General features: G+C 44.5%; 1 protein-coding gene across 1 annotated transcript in view; it reads right to left on the reverse strand.

Annotated features, from left to right (window-relative positions):
- Positions 1 to 19,724, reverse strand: part of myocd (myocardin) — a gene marked incomplete at both ends in the record, with an annotated part of 35,314 nt that overhangs the window by 10,743 nt on the left and 4,847 nt on the right. Inside the window, 2 exons of the mRNA XM_083635155.1 lie at positions 958 to 1,145; positions 14,604 to 14,669. Coding sequence (XP_083491281.1) covers positions 958 to 1,145; positions 14,604 to 14,669 — 254 coding nt within the window. The remainder of the gene's footprint in view (positions 1 to 957; positions 1,146 to 14,603; positions 14,670 to 19,724) is intronic.

Genomic DNA, 19,724 nt, shown 5'->3' on the forward strand with positions numbered 1-19,724 from the left:
GCATATTGATGGTTCATCCTCAAAAGTGTTCCAAAAAGCTTTTCCAAAGGCATTTCAATCTGATATTAGACGCAGAGTTGATGATTAAATGGGAACATATCAGAGGTAAAAAATATATATATATATATATTGAGCGTATAAACAACACTGTTCTGGCATGAATTTGAATCAAGTGACCATTGGAATGAGATGACCAGTGAAAGGTAAGCACTAAGCAGCAGGGAGAGCTAAGGACAAATTGGCTGGCGGGAATGTGACACCTGCCCGGTCGAACTCAGTTCAACGGTCACTGGAGGACACGAGAAGGGAGGTGTAGTTCACTTTGTCGCCACTGGAGGGCAGGCCAACCATAGCCTCGATGCAGCGGAAGGGAACCGGCAACAACTGCTTGGGGTATGGATGGGCAACGTTTTCGATGAGAGGGTCACAAAAACAAAAATCCTCACTACCCGAGGGCCAGATTGTGACTGTGCACTTCCACCATTAGATACTGTAACACATCACTCAATTACCCAATTAAAGGTACCAATTTGATGAAAAGAATGAAATGTTGGTAATCAGTTTATTATACCATCATTGAATATTTTTCATATTGCAGACAAAATGCATTTAGTATCTGTAAAGGGAGACTTGTGGGTACCCATAGAACCCGTTCACGTTGAGGTGAGAGGTCAAAGCCTCCTTTGAAGATGTCCATGCCAGTCTTTCTCTTGCCAACATTTTTGCCTGACTTTGGAGCATTATTTAGCACCATTCCTTGCAAGCTAGCATGACATGGTTGGTACTGGATGCCTTAGCTCTTAGCTCTTAGGTCTACTTGATACCAGAGACATCACTCTGACTTTCAAACGAAGCCTGCTACGCTAGAGCCATTTGAGTTCTATCACTATCACTCCTGTCTTGTAGGAGAATCGAGCTTTGCGTACCTGTCTTGTAGGAGAATCGAGCTTTGCGTACCTGTCTTGGGCTGGTGAGGGCGGGCGAGGAGGAAGAGGAAGGCGTGCTGCCGACGGCCTCGGACGAAGGGCAGGCCGAGCCCTGCGACTCGTCGCTGTGGTGCTGCTCTGGGGACAGGCTCTCGCTGCTGCTGTCCTCCTCGAAAGCGTAGGAGTCCTCTTGCTTTGGAAACTTACTACCATGGTTTACTGAAAGGAGAAGAGATAGCAGTGAGCGAAAGACAGGGTTCCCACACCTTAAACCTCAAATTCAATGACTTTTCAAGGACTTTTCCAGGCCCAATTCCCTCAAGGACTATTTTGGTACTGCAATGCAGATGGCTGGCAAGTGGAGTGAGCGGACTAGCGATTGTGATGTCGGTAAACAATGCCGAAAATTTGGCCGAAGATGCCGCAAAAGGAGAGCTTGGGGGCTGCCAAAAAGCGACTGTCGCAAGACCAAAACACACCGCAGTTTTAATTGTTTTACATGACTATTTTGTCACTCGCCAACGACGCCACGTGGCAGACAGACCTCTCGGAGTCACTCGCCAAACGTAAAATCTACTCACCAAAGGCGCTTGGCGGGTGTTCATTTCGGGCCCTGGCTACTCTATTTCCATTTTCAAACACTTTCAATGCTGATTCATGAACTTTCAAGAATTTCAAGGACCCATGGGAACACTGTAATTAAATTTTTGACAAGAGAGGGCATGTTTGTTTGTCTCAGCGTTGCCAAAGTGTGTTTGTGCAAAAGTGTTTGTACTGTAGGCTGATTTGTACTAGGGATGGGCATTTCTAGCAAAAACACTATTCGAAATTCGCTGGCCAAATTCGAATTTAATTCGAATTTCGAAAATAAATAAAAAAATTTTTTTTTTTTTTTTTTTTTTTTTTTTTTTTTTTTTTTTTTGTGAGTGAAATGTTGCATTGTCTCCCCTGATTCTAAGTCTACGGCTTTATTAATTAATATAAAAAGCTTCTGCTGTGGATTTTTAGCTCAAACAAGCATTGCACCACTGAAGTAAAGAACATGTTACATGACATTGACATTTTCGAAAATAAAAAACAGTTTTGACAATCATGAGTGGTTCATTAAATATTTAGTAGGCTCAGGTCTGAGTGCCAAAGGGGTGCCAAAGTCACCCCCTCTCCCTCTTCATGGGATTTCATCTGCCATTAATTTTTCCATAAACCTTGCTTAAAATGCTTATAAAAATTGTTTTACTTGCTCAAACCAAGCGATTTGACTATACTTAGAATCAGGGGAGACAATGCAACATTTCACTCAAATTTTTTTTTTTTTTTTTTTTTTTTTTTTCGAATTTCGAATTTCAATAATAAAAGTCGACCTTGATAATAACAACGATTATTCGAAAATTCGAAATTCGATGCCCATCCCTAATTTGTACGTGCATCGCAAGTTGTACACAATGCATGGCATTCTCCTTTCGGCTGTGAACACTGGTATTCACACACTGCCTGCCTGTCACTTACACCTAGTACAGCACTCAGGCTGGAGGTGTTACGCTGCGCTGGTGAGAGACTGACACGGCCACTTTACAACAAGGGCTGCCCTGATTGGCCGGGCTGATAGTGAACGGGGCTTTGATTGGTCGAGCTAAGAGCGGCTACGCTATCTGAGAGAGCCAGGGTTAGTGAAGGGACAGAGCCAGGGGAGGGAGGTGGTAAAGGCTGGGGTATACGTCTCTCTTTGAGTAGCCAAGCATGTGACCTGCCAGGAACGGACCCTGGTTTCAATCACGCCACCAGTCCCGTTCTGTGTAACTGTATGACCTCCCAACACACACACACACACACACACACACACACACACATACACACACACACACACACACACACACACAGCTTAACACATAGCTTAGTACACATCATTGTCCTAGATGCTATTTCCTCCCACCTGTTCATGTTTAACGACTTGATCGCTGTTTCTCTCCACTCACAGTCAGTCACAGAGAGGATACACACACACACACCCACACACACACACACACACGCACACAAACACCGGACGGTACACTTATGGAGCTGTCAATGTGTGGTTGGTGTAGAGAGAACTTAGCCCATGTACTTAATTTGCTTATTATCTGTAGAAGCTGTCTCGTACTGTGTGCACTTTAAAATTGAGCTAGGTGATTGTCGGACATATCCACGCGTGGGTATATGTGTTTCTTTTTACTCTATAGTTTTTATGTATGTTCGTGGGTTTGGACTGCCTTATATGTTGTCTGTGTGATTTGTTAAGTGTTTTTCAACACAATTCCAATGTGATTTCTACTGCAAATAATCTGTTACACACAGTACAGAACAGGAACATGCCATTTCCATGAACAAGTCTTTAAGTGAATTTGATGTCACCGGGAGATTGAGATGGAAGAATTACAGGAAATCCACATGCTTCCGTTTTTCAAGTGGTTACGGCCGGCGGGTCAAATAGTTTCCAAAATTACCGGACACTCGAACAGAGGTTGAACCAATAGTGGTGGAGCAGTGTTCTGTAGTGGGTTATGGAGCTTTGAGGTGAGGGGTTAATACTGCAGGACTGGGCAGGGGGAGCAGTGTTCTGTAGCGGGTTATGGAGCTTTGAGGTGAGGGGTTAATACTGCAGGACTGGGCAGGGGGAGCAGTGTTCTGTAGCGGGTTATGGAGCTTTGAGGTGAGGGGTTATTGCTGCAGGACTGGGCAGGGGGAGCAGTGTTCTGTAGCGGGATATGGAGCTTTGAGGTGAGGGGTTAATGCTGCAGGACTGGGCAGGGGGAGCAGGGTTCTGCAGCGGGTTATGGAGCTTTGAGGTGAGGGGTTAATGCTACAGGACTGGGCAGGGGGAGCAGGGTTCTGCAGCGGGTTATGGAGCTTTGAGGTGAGGGGTTAATGCTGCAGGACTGGGCAGGGGGAGCAGTGTTCTGTAGCGGGTTATGGAGCTTTGAGGTGAGGGGTTAATGCTCCAGGACTGGGCAGGGGGAGCAGTGTTCTGTAGCGGGTTATGGAGCTTTGAGGTGAGGGGTTAATGCTGCAGGACTGGGCAGGGGGAGCAGTGTTCTGTAGCGGGTTATGGAGCTTTGAGGTGAGGGGTTAATGCTGCAGGACTGGGCAGGGGGAGCAGTGTTCTGTAGCGGGTTATGGAGCTTTGAGGTGAGGGGTTATTGCTGCAGGACTGGGCAGGGGGATCCTCCAACAGCCTGGTCCTGTCACAAAGCTCTGTAGGTGGCTCACTGGAGACAGAGATGTCTGCCAGTTAAAGCAGAGACAAGGGGGAGGTAGACACACAAAAACATAATGTACGCCCACGCACACAAGGATGCATTCAAACACACTGCAAGTGCTCGCGCAAATACACACGCAAGTACGCACATTGCCCGCACACACACACTTCTAGAAGAAAAGGGTGGACCCAAATACAGCTGCTGTTCATCTCAATAAACCATGGCGCACTCCTACTACAGAGGTAGTGTAAACCAGCCTTTATGCAACATGTTTATTGGAAGCTCAAGGGGGCAAACATAAAACCGGCACATACAAAAAACACAGGAGAGTATCAAAAACACAGGAGAGTATCAAAAACACAGGAGAGTATCAAAAACACAGGAGAGTAAGGCCATGTCCACACGGAGACGGAAGCTATCTTTTTTTTTTCCGTTTCAGAAAAGTTTTCCATAAACATGGAATCGTTTCAAGAAATGTGTGTATCCACATGAAACCACTGAATACCACTGAAACCGCTGTAGAATATATGCCAGGCCGGTAAGTGGCGCTGTAATGCTGCCACAAAGTACACCAAAAACAGAGAATAAGACAATCTCGTCAATAATGGCATACAACCTCTAGGGGCGCACAGTCTATAATGTGTATCTCACTGTAGCGAGCAGCTTAAACCCTTGGCTTTGCGGGGAGGTTTGCCATGTCGATGAATAAAATGATTAAACCTATACAGGCAAATGCAGAGCTGTTCAGCAGGGCTGATGGTCTCCCTGTAGCCTACAATATAGAACGTTAACTATCGGTGACGTTCCTGATATCATCCACTTCCATGATCTTTAGACATGTTGCAAACACATCCCAGCGTATTGGCCGCTCCTGCACATCACAGCACAGGCTAAATGATGCAACATAAATATACATTATATAAACTCATGGCATAAATGTGTTTTTATTGAAAAAGTCGCGTCAAGTAAGCTAAAGTCTTGTTGGAGTGGACACGAGCGGACATCACAGACATCACAGTGCAACCGTGTGTTCCTCAACCCTCTCACTTCCCTATTCACGTTGTATATGCGAGGGCTATATATAGGGCAAGCCGGGGTATGTCGGTTACACTCAGGGTTTACATTTCATTTCATTTCATTTTGTCCAATATTAAAATATTCCAGAATTGCATGTTGTATTAAAAATAAATATAATTTCTATCTAACACGTTAAGCCTGATTTTGTTTGTGTTATTGTAAAAATTTAGCCGCCGCTAAGCCTTCTGGGAAATATCCGATGAAGGGAGGGGAGGGGTGGATGGGAAGAGTCAGCTGTGTGGAGCCCTGAGGATGTTGTACACGCTGTTCTCCGTGTCCTCCACTTGTTGCTGACGGTGGTAATAGAGGAGCATTATATTTTGCGGCAAGATCCCCAACAGGCTCAGTAGCTGCTGTAGCACGAACGCTACTGCCATGATTGTTATTGTTGCTGGTGGAGAGAGGTGGGGCTATGGCGTCATCGGTTCAGGAAAGATGCGTATGGGTTGTAAACACGGAAATGCAAGGGTGGCGTCTTCAGATTTAATCACTCTGGGACCCGGTTTGAAAAATTAGCGTATACTCCCAGAACGTATAGTCCCAGAACGCGGTTCCATCTGGACGAAACGTCTATATGACAAAAAACTTTAGTGGATACACCTAAACTCGTCTCCGTGTGGACATGGCCTAAGTATCAAAAACACAGGAGAGTAAGTATCAAAAACACAGGAGAGTATCAAAAACACAGGAGAGTAAGTATCAAAAACACAGGAGAGTAAGTATCAAAAACACAGGAGAGTATCCAAAACACCAGTCGCGCTGCCAACAATGATATAGCGAGAATGACTAACATGTCAGGGCTTTTCAAGACAAACATGGCGAGGTCGTCACAGCAGGGCGGCTAATCCTCGACGCTAGGGACGTCGCTAAATCAATGAAACGTTGAAGCTTTGGCTATCCTTCAAGCAAACACTGGCTGTGGGCGGAGCTCAAGAGGGTTCCCCAAAACACTTGAGTCCACAATATACATTTAAAGTACCGCTGTTGCCATTTCAAAGGCCATTTGCTGTTTCGACGCCACAATAACAGTTTTTGGAGATGCAACATGGTCTCAAGAAATGTTGGGATATGAGCAAAATACATTTCCCCCAACATGAAGCAATGCAACTAATAACAGGGTATCCGCGGGGTCTGATGATGGATGATGCTTTACTCTATATGCTTCATATAGAGTCCACAGTCACTTAGAGTCAGCTGGTGCATCTGTTAAAATTATGTTTTTTGACTTTTCTAGTGCTTTTAACACAATCCAGCCTATCACATATTTTAGCCAATACGCTGATTGATTTTAACATAAACAACAGCACTGTTGCTTGCCTGACCAGTTTGTGAGACTGGGGTGGCGATGTATCTATGGTACGGTAGAAAAAAAAGATAATGCAATATGTGGATATACACACACCGCTCACATACATACATACATACATACATACATACACGCACACATACATACATACAGTATGCCTATACATACACTGTACACATGCACATACATACATACATACATACATACATACATACACACCTCCACCTGTCAGAGGTAAGAGTGATAAGACATGAGGGTGGTATTGACAATGAAAGGAAAATAAAATAAAGAAATAAAACATTTAATTAAAGAAAATTTAAAAGAAGTAAATAAAAATTACAAGACAACTACCGGTAAACAAAAACAAACTAAAACTTTCCACAAACTAAGCATAACGTGCTTAATGGCTGTGTGCTACAGGTTTAGAGAAGGCAGAGCGTGGCCAGGCAGACTATGGTAAAGTGCAGGGGGACAACTCACTCTGAGCCTCTCTACACCACACAGCTGGACTCAGTCAACTCACTCTGAGCCTCTCTACACCACACGGCTTGACTCAGTCAACTCACTCTGAGCCCTCTCTACACCACACAGCTTGACTCAATCAACTCACTCTGAGCCTCTCTACACCACACAACTCACTCTGAGCCTCTCTACACCACACAGCTTGATGCAGTCAACTCACTCTGAGCCCTCTCTACACCACACAGCTTGACTCACTCAACTCACTCTGAGCCTCTCTACACCACACAGCTTGACTCAGTCAACTCACTCTGAGCCCTCTCTACACCAATTCTCTGTCAACCAATATCTATCATGACACGACAGCTGTCAATCAATCTTCATGGCTAGAAGAAAATTCCAAGCAGGCAACATGGCTGCATATACGGGCACATTTTTCTAGCCCATAAAATATTAATATACTTAGCCAATAAGCATGTAACATAAAAATTATGTTTTCATTTCATGTAGATGCAAAGGACATGTAATTGGCTCATTGACTCGCATTCCAGGAATATCGCACAGCAAGACCACACCGGCAGCAACACACACACACACACACACACACACACACACACACACACACACACACACACACACACACACCTGCCAACATTAGGCTGTGAAAAAGAGGACCCCTTTGAAAATGTTTTTTCCCCACGCCAAAATTTTGCACTCGCCAACATTTTGCCTAACTTTTGAGTGTCAATGTTCATACTACAGGTAAGATAAGATTGGCATTTTCATTGGATTCACTTAACTATTTATATTATATGACTCCCTGCTTTTAAGTAACTCTTCTTAAAGTAACTCTGGTTTTCTATCTATCTATCTATCTATCTATCTATCTATCTATCTATCTATCTATCTATCTATCTATCTATCTATCTGTCTATCAATCTATCTATCTCTATTTTCACATTTATTTGGTAGTTTTCATTCATTTTTCTTTGCTCTCTGCTTTTGAGCAGTTAATATCTGGCATGGTTTTTCTTTGGTCTCTGCTTTGGAGCGGTTAATATCTGGTATGGTGTTTCTTTGCCCTCTGCTTTGGAGCAGTTAATATCTGGTATGGTGTTTCTTTGCTCTCTGCTTTGGAGCGGTTAATATCTGGTATGGTGTTTCTTTGCTCTCTGCTTTGGAGCGGTTCATATCTGGTATGGTGTTTCTTTGCTCTCTGCTTTGGAGCAGTTAATATCTGGTATGGTGTTTCTTTGCTCTCTGCTTTGGAGCGGTTAATATCTGGTATGGTGTTTCTTTGCTCTCTGCTTTGGAGCAGTTAATATCTGGTATGGTGTTTCTTTGCTCTCTGCTTTGGAGCGGTTAATATCTGGTATGGTGTTTCTTTACTCTCTGCTTTGGAGCAGTTAATATCTGGTATGGTGTTTCTTTGCTCTCTGCTTTGGAGCAGTTAATACACTTTCAGTGCTGGCAAAATAAATGAAGTAGCTCTAATGAAAGGGGACCTTCTGCAGCAGTGGGTGCTCTCCCTATGAATTCAGTAGAAATAATAATCAGGACCTGACCTCCACAGACTGATTACCCAGCAGTGACGATAAGAGAGCAAACTCTCGTGTGATTAGCTCAGTGAAAGAAATAGCAACAGCACTTATTTGGTCAGATCTCATTGGAGTCACATATTTGAGAGGCCAAATCTGGAGGATGAATTGAGATGCAATGCCAGAATGAAATGAAATATAAAGCAATTTGTTGGCCACCTCAGGTAAAAGTATTATTGTCTGGTGAAGAATGGGTTGAAACTGGAGATGTGACAGCTAATGCTTCACAAGACACGTGAAGAAATAACTCCAAAATTAAGCCAGATTAATCTCCGATATTAATTATTATTTCCAGATACAGCAAGTATGGCTTAATGTCTCACTGGAATATAGACATCTATTATAAAACAGAAGGAGGATCAAAGCAAGAAAGGTCAAAGGTGGGGAGAATCAGAGGGATGAAGTGAGTGATGGTGGAGGTAGGAGGGGAGAAGGTAAGAATCAGGGTTCCCACACCTTCTTAAGGCTTTTCAAGGACTTTCCATGCCCAGTTCCCTCGAATCCAAGGAGCCAACATGGCATAGTTTGAGATACGGATCAACGTTAAATAAATATCAAATTAACTTCCATTTCTATTCTCGCACTTTCACCGACCCATGTCTATTTATACAGATTTTCAAAAACCTTCAAGGCATTGATCGCCCCCCTCAAATTCACAAACTTTCAAAGATTTCAAGGACCTGTGGGAACCCTGGAATAAAGCAATTAATTCAGGAATGAAGGAGAGCAGGAAGGGAGTGAGGGGCAATGGAAGGAGGTAAAGTAAGACAGGGAGGACGGAGGATTCTGTATGACTGTCCTTCCTCTCACTGGTCTATGTGTGGCAGCAGGGTGACATCACCGTCTGTTTATAATCCAGCTGTCCCGGGCCCAGTCACCGAGTCGGGCCCCCCGCCGTCTCGTCACACCTGCCACGGACTCGGCACACGGCGCTGATTTAAGACCTGCTTTGACATCGCGGGGACACGCGGGGCTTTAAGTGTGTTTCAACTGTGTAACCAAACGGGCACGACGGGCCACCAGCGAGGCCGTCGCTCGAGTCTGCCTGCCGCAAACGTCCCAGAGCGCGGGCGTAGTGTAACGTGATACGGTCACGTCTGAAGTCCGGCTTACAGACGTTTAAACATTCTACAGCAGTATGAAAACATACGATGCACTCTAAAGCGAGTGCGATACATGTACCTGCTGACTAGTTCTGCCTAATGTAAACATGGCGCTAAGAGGTAAGACGTATGGTGCATTAGGCAAGAATCATTTCCTTTGTGTTTCAGAAAAGACACCGCTGCTGTGAACATGGGAACGGCGGTCTTGTAGAAAGAGTGTGGTTAAGCAGCACGTGTGCAAAAGGTACATGTATACCTGCAGCTGTAGCCCTACCTAGTACTGAAACTTCTCCAGTCAAAGCATACCTGCATTTGATCCTTTTTGTACACAGATCCAGAAACAAATGACTATTCGTATGGTTTTGCTCGCAGCCAATCGAGCATTGTTCGATATAATGCGACGTGTGATTGGTCCAAAACTGCAGCAGCTACGGCCCATACAGTCTGTGGTGGTGAAGTCGAGCGCGGTGTATGTGACGGAGTTGGCAGCTCAGCGTGCCGAGATGCTACCAAAACGTTAAAAAAGGTATCGAATTAAGTATCGGTATCGGTATCACTTTGAGGGTACAGTGGTATTGATACTGGTATCGTCATTTTTTTTACTTTACCCAGCCCTATTAGAAATGAATTGTGTGTGCGTGTGTGTGTGTGTGTGTGTGTAGCCGGACTGTGGCGAGCAGTCAGACAGAGGCTGGGGCGGCTTCTCGGATAGCCTAATAAACACCAGATGTTCCCTGGCTAATATATACACAGACCCTGTGCCGTGTCCATCTCCCCTGCAGGAATAACACAGGCAGCCAGGCAGCATCTCAACGATCACGTCTAGGACGGAGGACGGAGGGAGGACTCCCAGCTCTCCTCCGCTCGCTGGCCCCCGAGACTCAGAAACAAAGACCCAGAGGGGGAGCTGAAGCTGCTGCTTTGGAGATAGACGTGGGTGATAAGCTACCTTAGTTCTCGAGAGTGTGTACAAATCTGTTCACCACCCGCTTCCATCTGCGCGGCCGCCGTCCGCTCGCCATCGCCATCCAGAGATAAACGACCAATCGAAGAATCTTTTTTTGAAAGTGCTCGGAGCCCGCTGGCCAATTGCAGTTCTCCTTGCTGCCTTATCTCTGACAGACTCCTAGAAGCTGATAGGGCGTTTGTTTGGCGGGCCTCTGGATTCCGTTCCCCCGCACACTTACCAGCGTTTATCTGGAAGGCTGGAGCCAATGGTGCCAGAGATATCATTCAACAAATCCCTGGCTTGCAGTCCCTGTTGGTCCCCTCCTACCCCTGCAGGCACTCCAGTCCCTGGTCCCCTCCTACCCCTGCAGGCACTCCAGTCCCTGGTCCCCTCCTACCCCTGCAGGCACCCCAGTCCCTGGTCCCCTCCTACCCCTGCAGGCACTCCAGTCCCTGGTCCCCTCCTACCCCTGCAGGCACTCCAGTCCCTGGCCCCCTCCTACCCCTGCAGGCACTCCAGTCCAGAGCTCCATCTAGCCTACAGCCATGGGACCAGCACTACACACTGTCCTCTCCCACTGCTCTCACGTTTGTCCAAAATGACACATTGTTGCTTTGCAAAAATACAGACATGGATAAGATCTTAGTATATAGGTGTCTATATCTGCGGCTGAAAATGTCTTCTGCAGGAAAACCGACACTAAACAATCTTGAGTGTTTGTTTTCTTTGGGTGAATATTTGAGATGCAGATTCTTATAAGTGCCGTACTATGACGCACGGCAAAGAAACATTCGACAATGTAGCACGTTTGTAGCATGTCGCCTACATGTCGCACGTTTGTGGTGTGTCGCCTACATGTCGCACGTTTGTGGTGTGTAGCCTACATGTCGCACGTTTGTGGTGTGTAGCCTACATGTCGCACGTTTGTAGTATGTAGCCTACATGTCGCACGTTTGTAGTATGTAGCCTACATGTCGCACGTTTGTAGTATGTAGCCTACATGTCGCACGTTTGTAGTATGTAGCCTACATGTCGCACGTTTGTAGTATGTAGCCTACAGGCAATTCAACTTTTAGTGCAACATCGCGGCTCGGGCTCTATGTTGCAAGATGGCAGTGTTTGGGGCGTGCCTCTCTTGTGCTGGAGGCGCTGTGCTGTAAACAGGTACTGTCTGTGTCAATGCGGCCCCGCTGGCGGAGCAGTCGCTGTGAGTCCAACAGGCCTTCCAGCACGAGAGCATTCCTCAGCGGTCACTCACCGACCTGTCTGCCTGCTCGCTGGCTACAGTTCTATCAGCCCGTCTGTCTGCCTGCCTGCTATGTGCAGGGATCCACCTGCTTCCTCTAGATCCACCGTTGGCTCTGTCACTACTGTCCCACCAGCGGATTCATCCATCTCTGGAGTCTATACTCTAGACTAGGGGTGTTCATTTTGAAAAATGTCCATAATCGAAAATCGGGGGAAATTAACGATCAATTATCGATTATCGATCATATTTTTTTTTTTTTTTTTTACAAAATGAATGCCTATGGCAGAAAATACGAAAGACAACGTGTTCTCCTCAATTAACTCTTTATTTCAATGTGTCTCCTCTCCAACACTCTGCTGTCCCCGGCGCATGCCGGTGTGAATTCCCCATGTTTAAAACAGTTTTGTTGGTACAAAGGCCCGTGCCCAGCCAGATAACTAGAGACTATATGAAGCTCCACCTCACGTTAGTCGGCTGTGCAATGGAGTGGGGCGAGGAGGAACAAATTCCACTCAAACCTAGTCCGCAAAAAAAAAATATATACGGTATATATATACTGTATATATATATATATTTTTTATAATAACAATAATCAATAACAATTCCACATGATCGATTCCATTCCTTAACAATCAATTATCGATTTTCGATAACTGATGAACATCCCTACTCTAGACTCCAGAGACGGAGGTCTGCTTGTCTTTAGAGCTGTCTGTCATTTTGAACTGTTTTCCTTTCCTTCTCTACTGTACCTGGCTCTGTGTCTGTCTGTTTCCATGCTCTAAATCTAGGCTATAGGTCCGTCCCTCAAAGAGAGAGATCATTTATAGGTCGGCTTCATCTCTAACATGGTGTGATGGGGGCAGCAGTGATTGCAGGGGTTCTGGTTACACTGTTTTATGGTGAGGTAAGTGCCTCGCGGGTGGGTCATGTTTCTGAGGCCAAAGTCAGAAGGCACCATTGTACACACTTGCTAGATCAGGGACAGGCAACATACCTGACCTAGACTATCCTTCTGTTTCTCTCTCTTTCTCGGTCTTTCTATTTGTTCTTTGTCAGGTGGTTGGCAACAGGATCGGCCTCTGCCTATGTTTGTTCATTTTGTTCATTCATCTACGTGTTTTGCAAGATCTCAGTAACGACGATTCAGTTTGGACAAACCTTAGAGAAACGACACATCTCACTACTGCGTTGCAGCATTTTCAAAAGGTACAGCGATTTCTAATTCCGATCTTCAAATCTATCCATGTTGCTCCACAAATCTGCCTCCAGGATCATCAGTGTTACCTCATGTTGGATTTTTACAATTCTGAGAAACAATTTCCCCTTTTTCATTTACTGATTGGCCCATCATTTGTACAATCAACCAATATGGGGCAGCGCAGCGCAAATGCCAATGTAGACAATAATGTCTCTATAAAATATATAATGCCAATGTAGACAATAATGTCTCTATAAAATATATAATGTCAATGTAGACAATAATGTCTCTATAAAATATATAATGTCAATGTAGACAATAATGTCTCTATAAAATATATAATGTCAATGTAGACAATAATGTCTCTATAAAATATATAATGTCAATGTAGACAATAATGTCTCTATAAAATATATAATGTCAATGTAGACAATAATGTCTATAAAATATATAATGTCAATGTAGACAATAATGTCTCTATAAAATATATAATGTCAATGTAGACAATAATGTCTATAAAATATATAATGTCAATGTAGACAATAATGTCTCTATAAAATATAAATGCCAATGTAGACAATAATGTCTCTATAAAATATAAATGCCAATGTCGACAATAATGTCTCTATAAAATATAAATGCCAATGTAGACAATAATGTCTCTATAAAATATAAATACCAATGTAGACAATAATGTCTCTATAAAATATATAATGTCAATGTCGACAATAATGTCTCTATAAAATATATAATGTCAATGTAGACAATAATGTATCTATAAAATATAAATACCAATGTAGACAATGAATAATGTCTCTATAATAATAATAATAGTGTCAATGATGTCTGTGCAGAGTTTGACACTAGAAGGCTGTTTTCACATTCATCTGCTGAAAGTGGAAAGTTTCTCTCTACTCATTGAAAATCCAATCGTTGGGGTTTGGGCCTATGAGCATGATTTGTGACATCACTAATAGGAAGCCAATCCCTTTCTAATATACAACTTGCAAAAGTGTGATGTGGAAACTCAGCAGTGCACATACATTGAGAATGGACTTTACAGTGGAGTAGGAAACATCTCATGTCCAGCAGGAAAACCTTTATGATTAAATATATTTGCATATTCATAGACTCTGGAATTTCTAACGAGGGAGAAGGAGTAGATGTAATTTTAAGGATTTTAACAATTTAACTTTTTGTCGGGGAAACCACATCAGACACAAATTATTACTCAAAGTTAGGTATTTTGCATACATCTTAAAACATGACTTCAGGGGGTCTTTAAATATGTCGTTGGCTGACAGGGTGACCACATAATTCGTGGAGGGGCGGCATGTTTTCTGATGCCTCTCTGTACATTGTCTCTCTCTCACGTTTTCTATCTCTGTCTCTTTCTAAAAGCACTCGGCCGGGCATGCCTATGTGTTGATGTGAGGGGAAGTGTGCGTGCATGCGCGGGTACCTTCAGCATGTACGTGCACGGATCAGAAGGTGTTACTCACGAGGCATGATGCCCTGGTCTGCCAGTTTCTCTCGTGTCCTCCTCTGCTGAAGTCTTAACTGTAGCACTGAAGTCGGGTAAGACAAGGAGAGAGGGATGAGGATGAAGAGAAAGAGGAGAAAGAAAGGGGGAGGACGGGAAAGAGAATTCAACCCACTTTAGATAAGTGATACATGCTGCTGATTGTGTTTCATCATTTTGACCAAAGCCCCAACCTCCGCTTCTGAAAAATGAAGCCAACGCGGAGGACCACAATGGAAACAAGTCCTGGACTTTATTGTGTTTAATTCCTCGCCAATTTGAACACTGGTGTATGTATGGTTGTATCTGTGCATTGTGTGTTTTAAACATCTGTCTTATTCATTCATTCATTCAAGTACCAAAAACTGCAGTTCCTCGACGAATGGCCGTGTGAGGCTAGCTCCAAAAGAGAGTCATTCCCCATAGATCCCCATGTTAAAATGCCCGACTTTACAGCAGAAATAAACATGTTTACCACCTGGTACAAAAAACACATTTGGTCTCTATAGCTAATCTCAGCATTCATAACAACTGCATGTTTTATATAAGTCACCCGTTTATAGTTTATGGCTGCAAAAAGAAGTCCCGTTGTATAGAAGTCAATGTGCAAATGAGCCTATTTCTCACTTGATTGATGACCTCAGTAAACACTTTCCTAATGAGTTGATGGTCTCAATCGCTCCTTTCAAGTCTTCTTCAAGACAGCATGACAGCAATTATCGTCCCATTTAGAGTCAAATAGACAACTGACCCTTTTCACATCTGCCATCTTGTGCAAAAAGGCAGGAAGTAACACAGGTGCAAGCAAAACATTAATGAGGGTTTCCAACTTCCAATCCTTTCAGGTGTTCCAGTGCCGGGGCCCTCGTTAATGTTTTGGTTTGCACCTGCATTAATTCCTGCCTTTGAGACACAAAATGACTAGAGAGGCTACGTCCATATTTACACACACACACACACACACACACACACACACACACACACACACACACACACACACACACACACACACACACACACACATACATACAGTACATGCATATACATCTACATACATACATACATACATACATACATGCATACATACAGTACATACATAGAGTACATACAGATAGATACATACATACATGAATACATACATACATACATACATAGATACATACATACACAATACATACATACATACATACATAAATACATACATACATACACATACATACATACACACACACACACACACACATACACACACACACACACACACACACACACACACACACACACACACACACACATACACACACACACACACACACACACACACACACACACACACACACACACACACACACACATACATACATACATACATACATACACACACACACACACACATACATACATACATACATACATACATAAAACAGAAAAAAGCCAAAGCTGCTTGCTCACAAATATTTCTGTGAGCAGGATGTAGGGAATGATAAACACAGCTCCTGGCTTTTAAACAGATCTGCTCGGCAGTGTGTGGTCCACCCACCGTGCGCGCGTGTGTGTGTGTGTGTGTGTGTGTGTGTGTGCACGCACGCACGTTCCTGTGTGTGTGTGTGTGTGTGTGTGCACGTTCCTGTGTGTTTGTGTGCATGTGCAAGTGGTCTAGGTGGGAGTGTGGGCTCATAAACATAGCCTCCCCCATGTCTGTTGGTCTGTGTCTGTGACTCTTTGTTATCTGAAGGTCTCTCCTGGATGTGAAGAACAAGCACGACGTGTTCCTCCTCTCCGCGTGGCCCTAATCGCACCGTGCTTGTCTCCATATTGTTAATGATCTCTCTCAGGTGGTCCGTATTCACGCGACACTTTTTTTGCAGGCGCGCCGTAGCCCACCCGCCCCCCCGAGTCTGCGACTCTATGCTTGTTCGTTGATGTAACAACTTGAATCTAAGCTCGTTAAGCTTGTTGATGCAACGACTTCTGAGCTCTTTAACGGGTGCCACGTTCGAGCGCGGAGAGGTCTCTCTTGGGAGAGCACCTCCATTATGTAACAGCGGGCCCTTTCCCTTCATCTGACATCTGCTTTAGTTTACAGTGCCGGGGTCGCGACCTCGCTGCTCGCAACATCACACAGAGCCAATGCAGGCATTAGCCCGATGACTGAGAGCTGACCAAAACATGTCACTGATACCGCCTCGCTCAAAGGAAAAGTATTTTTTAACAAAATACATCGCCTCACCTCCCCACCCCCCAATAACGATCACCCATCCGTGCATACAGGCTTACATCTCCTACCTAATCCATCTCTCTCCGAGGTGACCAATGAAATGTCATTGTGTTCGCTCATTCTTGCACGGCCTCCCTGATATGAAGAAAGCATCATTGCTGGTGCTGCATTATGCTTATTAAATATCATTATAAGCATAATCATATATCATTTATTCTGGCTGCCATATAATCTGGCCTCTCCTCTTAAAAGCTTTGCTAAAAACCTGAGGGCTTGTCGCTCTTGATTGCAAAGTATACCCGTTATACAGAGAGGGCCCGCGCCAAACGGTGTAATCGCAGATCATTGAAGCATAGGATACTCCGGTTCTCTCGCCATTCGCTTTGAAACCGGAGAGATTTGTCTCCGACTTTGGCTCTCTGCCCAACAAAGAGCATATGAATTGCATATGAACCGCCGCATTTGCAGCGGAAATGTGCCGCAGAAATAACGTGTAGCTCAGTTGGCACCGTGGCTGTGGCCATTCTTACACAGGCTGGTGGTGATGTGATTTATTGTCCTAGTTACACTCAGTCACCCAGTAACAGAGACACAGGCTAATAATAACAGCTGGCCCACTCTGACACTGGAAGTCTAACGACTGAGCTAAAGGGACTGTTGCATCCATTACATCAGTCCTCCTGAACTCTCCTTCAACACGTGCAGGAATGCAGTCAGGACAGATGAATGAGTGTGTGAGTGTATAACTTCTAATAAACAGGTATTCCTCAAGGACGTATGAGGTTTATTTTAGTCTAATACCCTCACATGAAGTGAAAATCCACCTTCAAACTAAACTCACATATTTTATTGCGATGGTCTTGGACAGTTCAGGCTGGATTTGTGAACATGAAGCGGAGCCAGCCACAGACACAGGAGAGCCAACAGGCCACCTGTGTTGATGGTGATGTGGGTTCATGATCAGGATCTCAGGGTGATGTTCTGTAGCCTGGGTAAACCCATCCCCCACGTGACCTGCTCTCAGACCTGTTCTCAGGAACTGAGAGAGCAGGTCACGTGGTGGCTGGGTTTACCTAGGCTAGATGTTCTGCTGATGTGGGTTCATTATGAATGATGGTGGATGTTGTGATCTCAGGGTGATGTTCTGCTGATGTGGGTTCATTATGAATGATGGTGGATGTTGTGATCTCAGGGTGATGTTCTGCTGATGTGGGTTCATTATGAATGATGTTGTGATCTCAGGGTGATGTTCTGCTGATGTGGGTTCATTATGAATGATGGTGGATGTTGTGATCTCAGGGTGATGTTCTGCTGATGTGGGTTCATTATGAATGATGTTGTGATCTCAGGGTGATGTTCTGCTGATGTGAACTCATTATGAATGATGGTGGATGTTGTGATCTCAGGGTGATGTTCTGCTGATGTGGGTTCATTATGAATGATGGTGGATGTTGTGATCTCAGGGTGATGTTCTGCTGATGTGGGTTCATTATGAATGATGGTGGATGTTGTGATCTCAGGGTGATGTTCTGCTGATGTGAACTCATTATGAATGATGGTGGATGTTGTGATCTCAGGGTGATGTTCTGCTGATGTGGGTTCATTATGAATGATGGTGGACAGTGTGATCTCAGGGTGATGTTCTGCTGATGTGGACTCATTTTTGGCTCCTAGCCTAACCCTAATGAGAAAAGCTCATTTGAGTGTAAAAGCTCCAAAAAGCATTTCCAAGTCCACCGCCCCTCTTGATGATATGGCATCTTGGCCAGAAATACTGACTAAACCAGCCAAGACCACTGCAACAAGATATGTGAGATGTGTGTTGTGGTGTATTTTCTCTTTAAAGGTCGAATCCAAGACAAACACAACAAGGTAGACCTGCCAACAGAACAGATATATCATTATTGGATTGGGAGCCATTTTCATTCTCAAATTGATTATTAGAGCATTGCATACAAAGACTAGTAGTATATGCCTTGAAACATCTTTCAATCATTCCTAGATTGGCTGCCATAACTGACACACAATAGCTATTTTCATAAAGACAGTGCCAGTGTGTGGCATTGATTCAGCATTTAACATGTGCTCGACACCATCGTTGTATTGATTTAACTCCTATTTGACGCCTCTGTCATGCAATTACGTAACTAACCCTAACCCTAACTAGGCCACAGCCGTTTGAGCTGTTAATCAAATCTGCATGAGAACCAGTCAGTAACACACACACACACACACACACACGCACGCACGCACGCGCACACACACACACACACACACACACACACACACACACACACACACACACACACACACACACACGCACGTGGTCCGCAGGGAGCACTTAAGTGAGATCTCTATCTCCCCTTGTTGCTAAAGCCGTGCAGCAGTAGTTCCCATAGCATTGCTAATGTAGCCCGAGCTCGGTGCGAGGCGAGCAGCAACAGTTGCAGGCTTCACATGTTCACAGGCCTGGCGAATCAAACTCGGCCCGCCGTAGCTTAAAGAAAAGCATAAATCTCATGCAAGCAGATGGACTAAGACTCCCTCTGTCATCGGCGGTTATCAGCGGGAGATTTAGAGGCAGTTTTACTTCGCTTACGCACTATATTTTACTCACGCAGCCATAAATACACTCAACCAATCACGTCGGGCTGTAACTCGCATCACCCCAAAATTAATCCCGCTTGACGGTAACATCAAGCAGACCCGGGGCGAGGTGACCTTTTGGGCATCTCCACATCTGAGCCACATTAAGCAGCTGAAGCACGTGGGTCAGAGCAACACTGAAGGCTGCAGAACCTGAGGCTCCCTCCCCTCCCCGAGCCGCCCCCCCCCCCCCCACTCTCTCTCAATTTACATTCATGAAATCAGCATAAAAAATCA

This window comes from Poromitra crassiceps (assembly GCF_964638095.1).
Source record: "Poromitra crassiceps genome assembly, chromosome: 4".
Classification (NCBI taxonomy): domain Eukaryota; kingdom Metazoa; phylum Chordata; class Actinopteri; order Beryciformes; family Melamphaidae; genus Poromitra; species Poromitra crassiceps.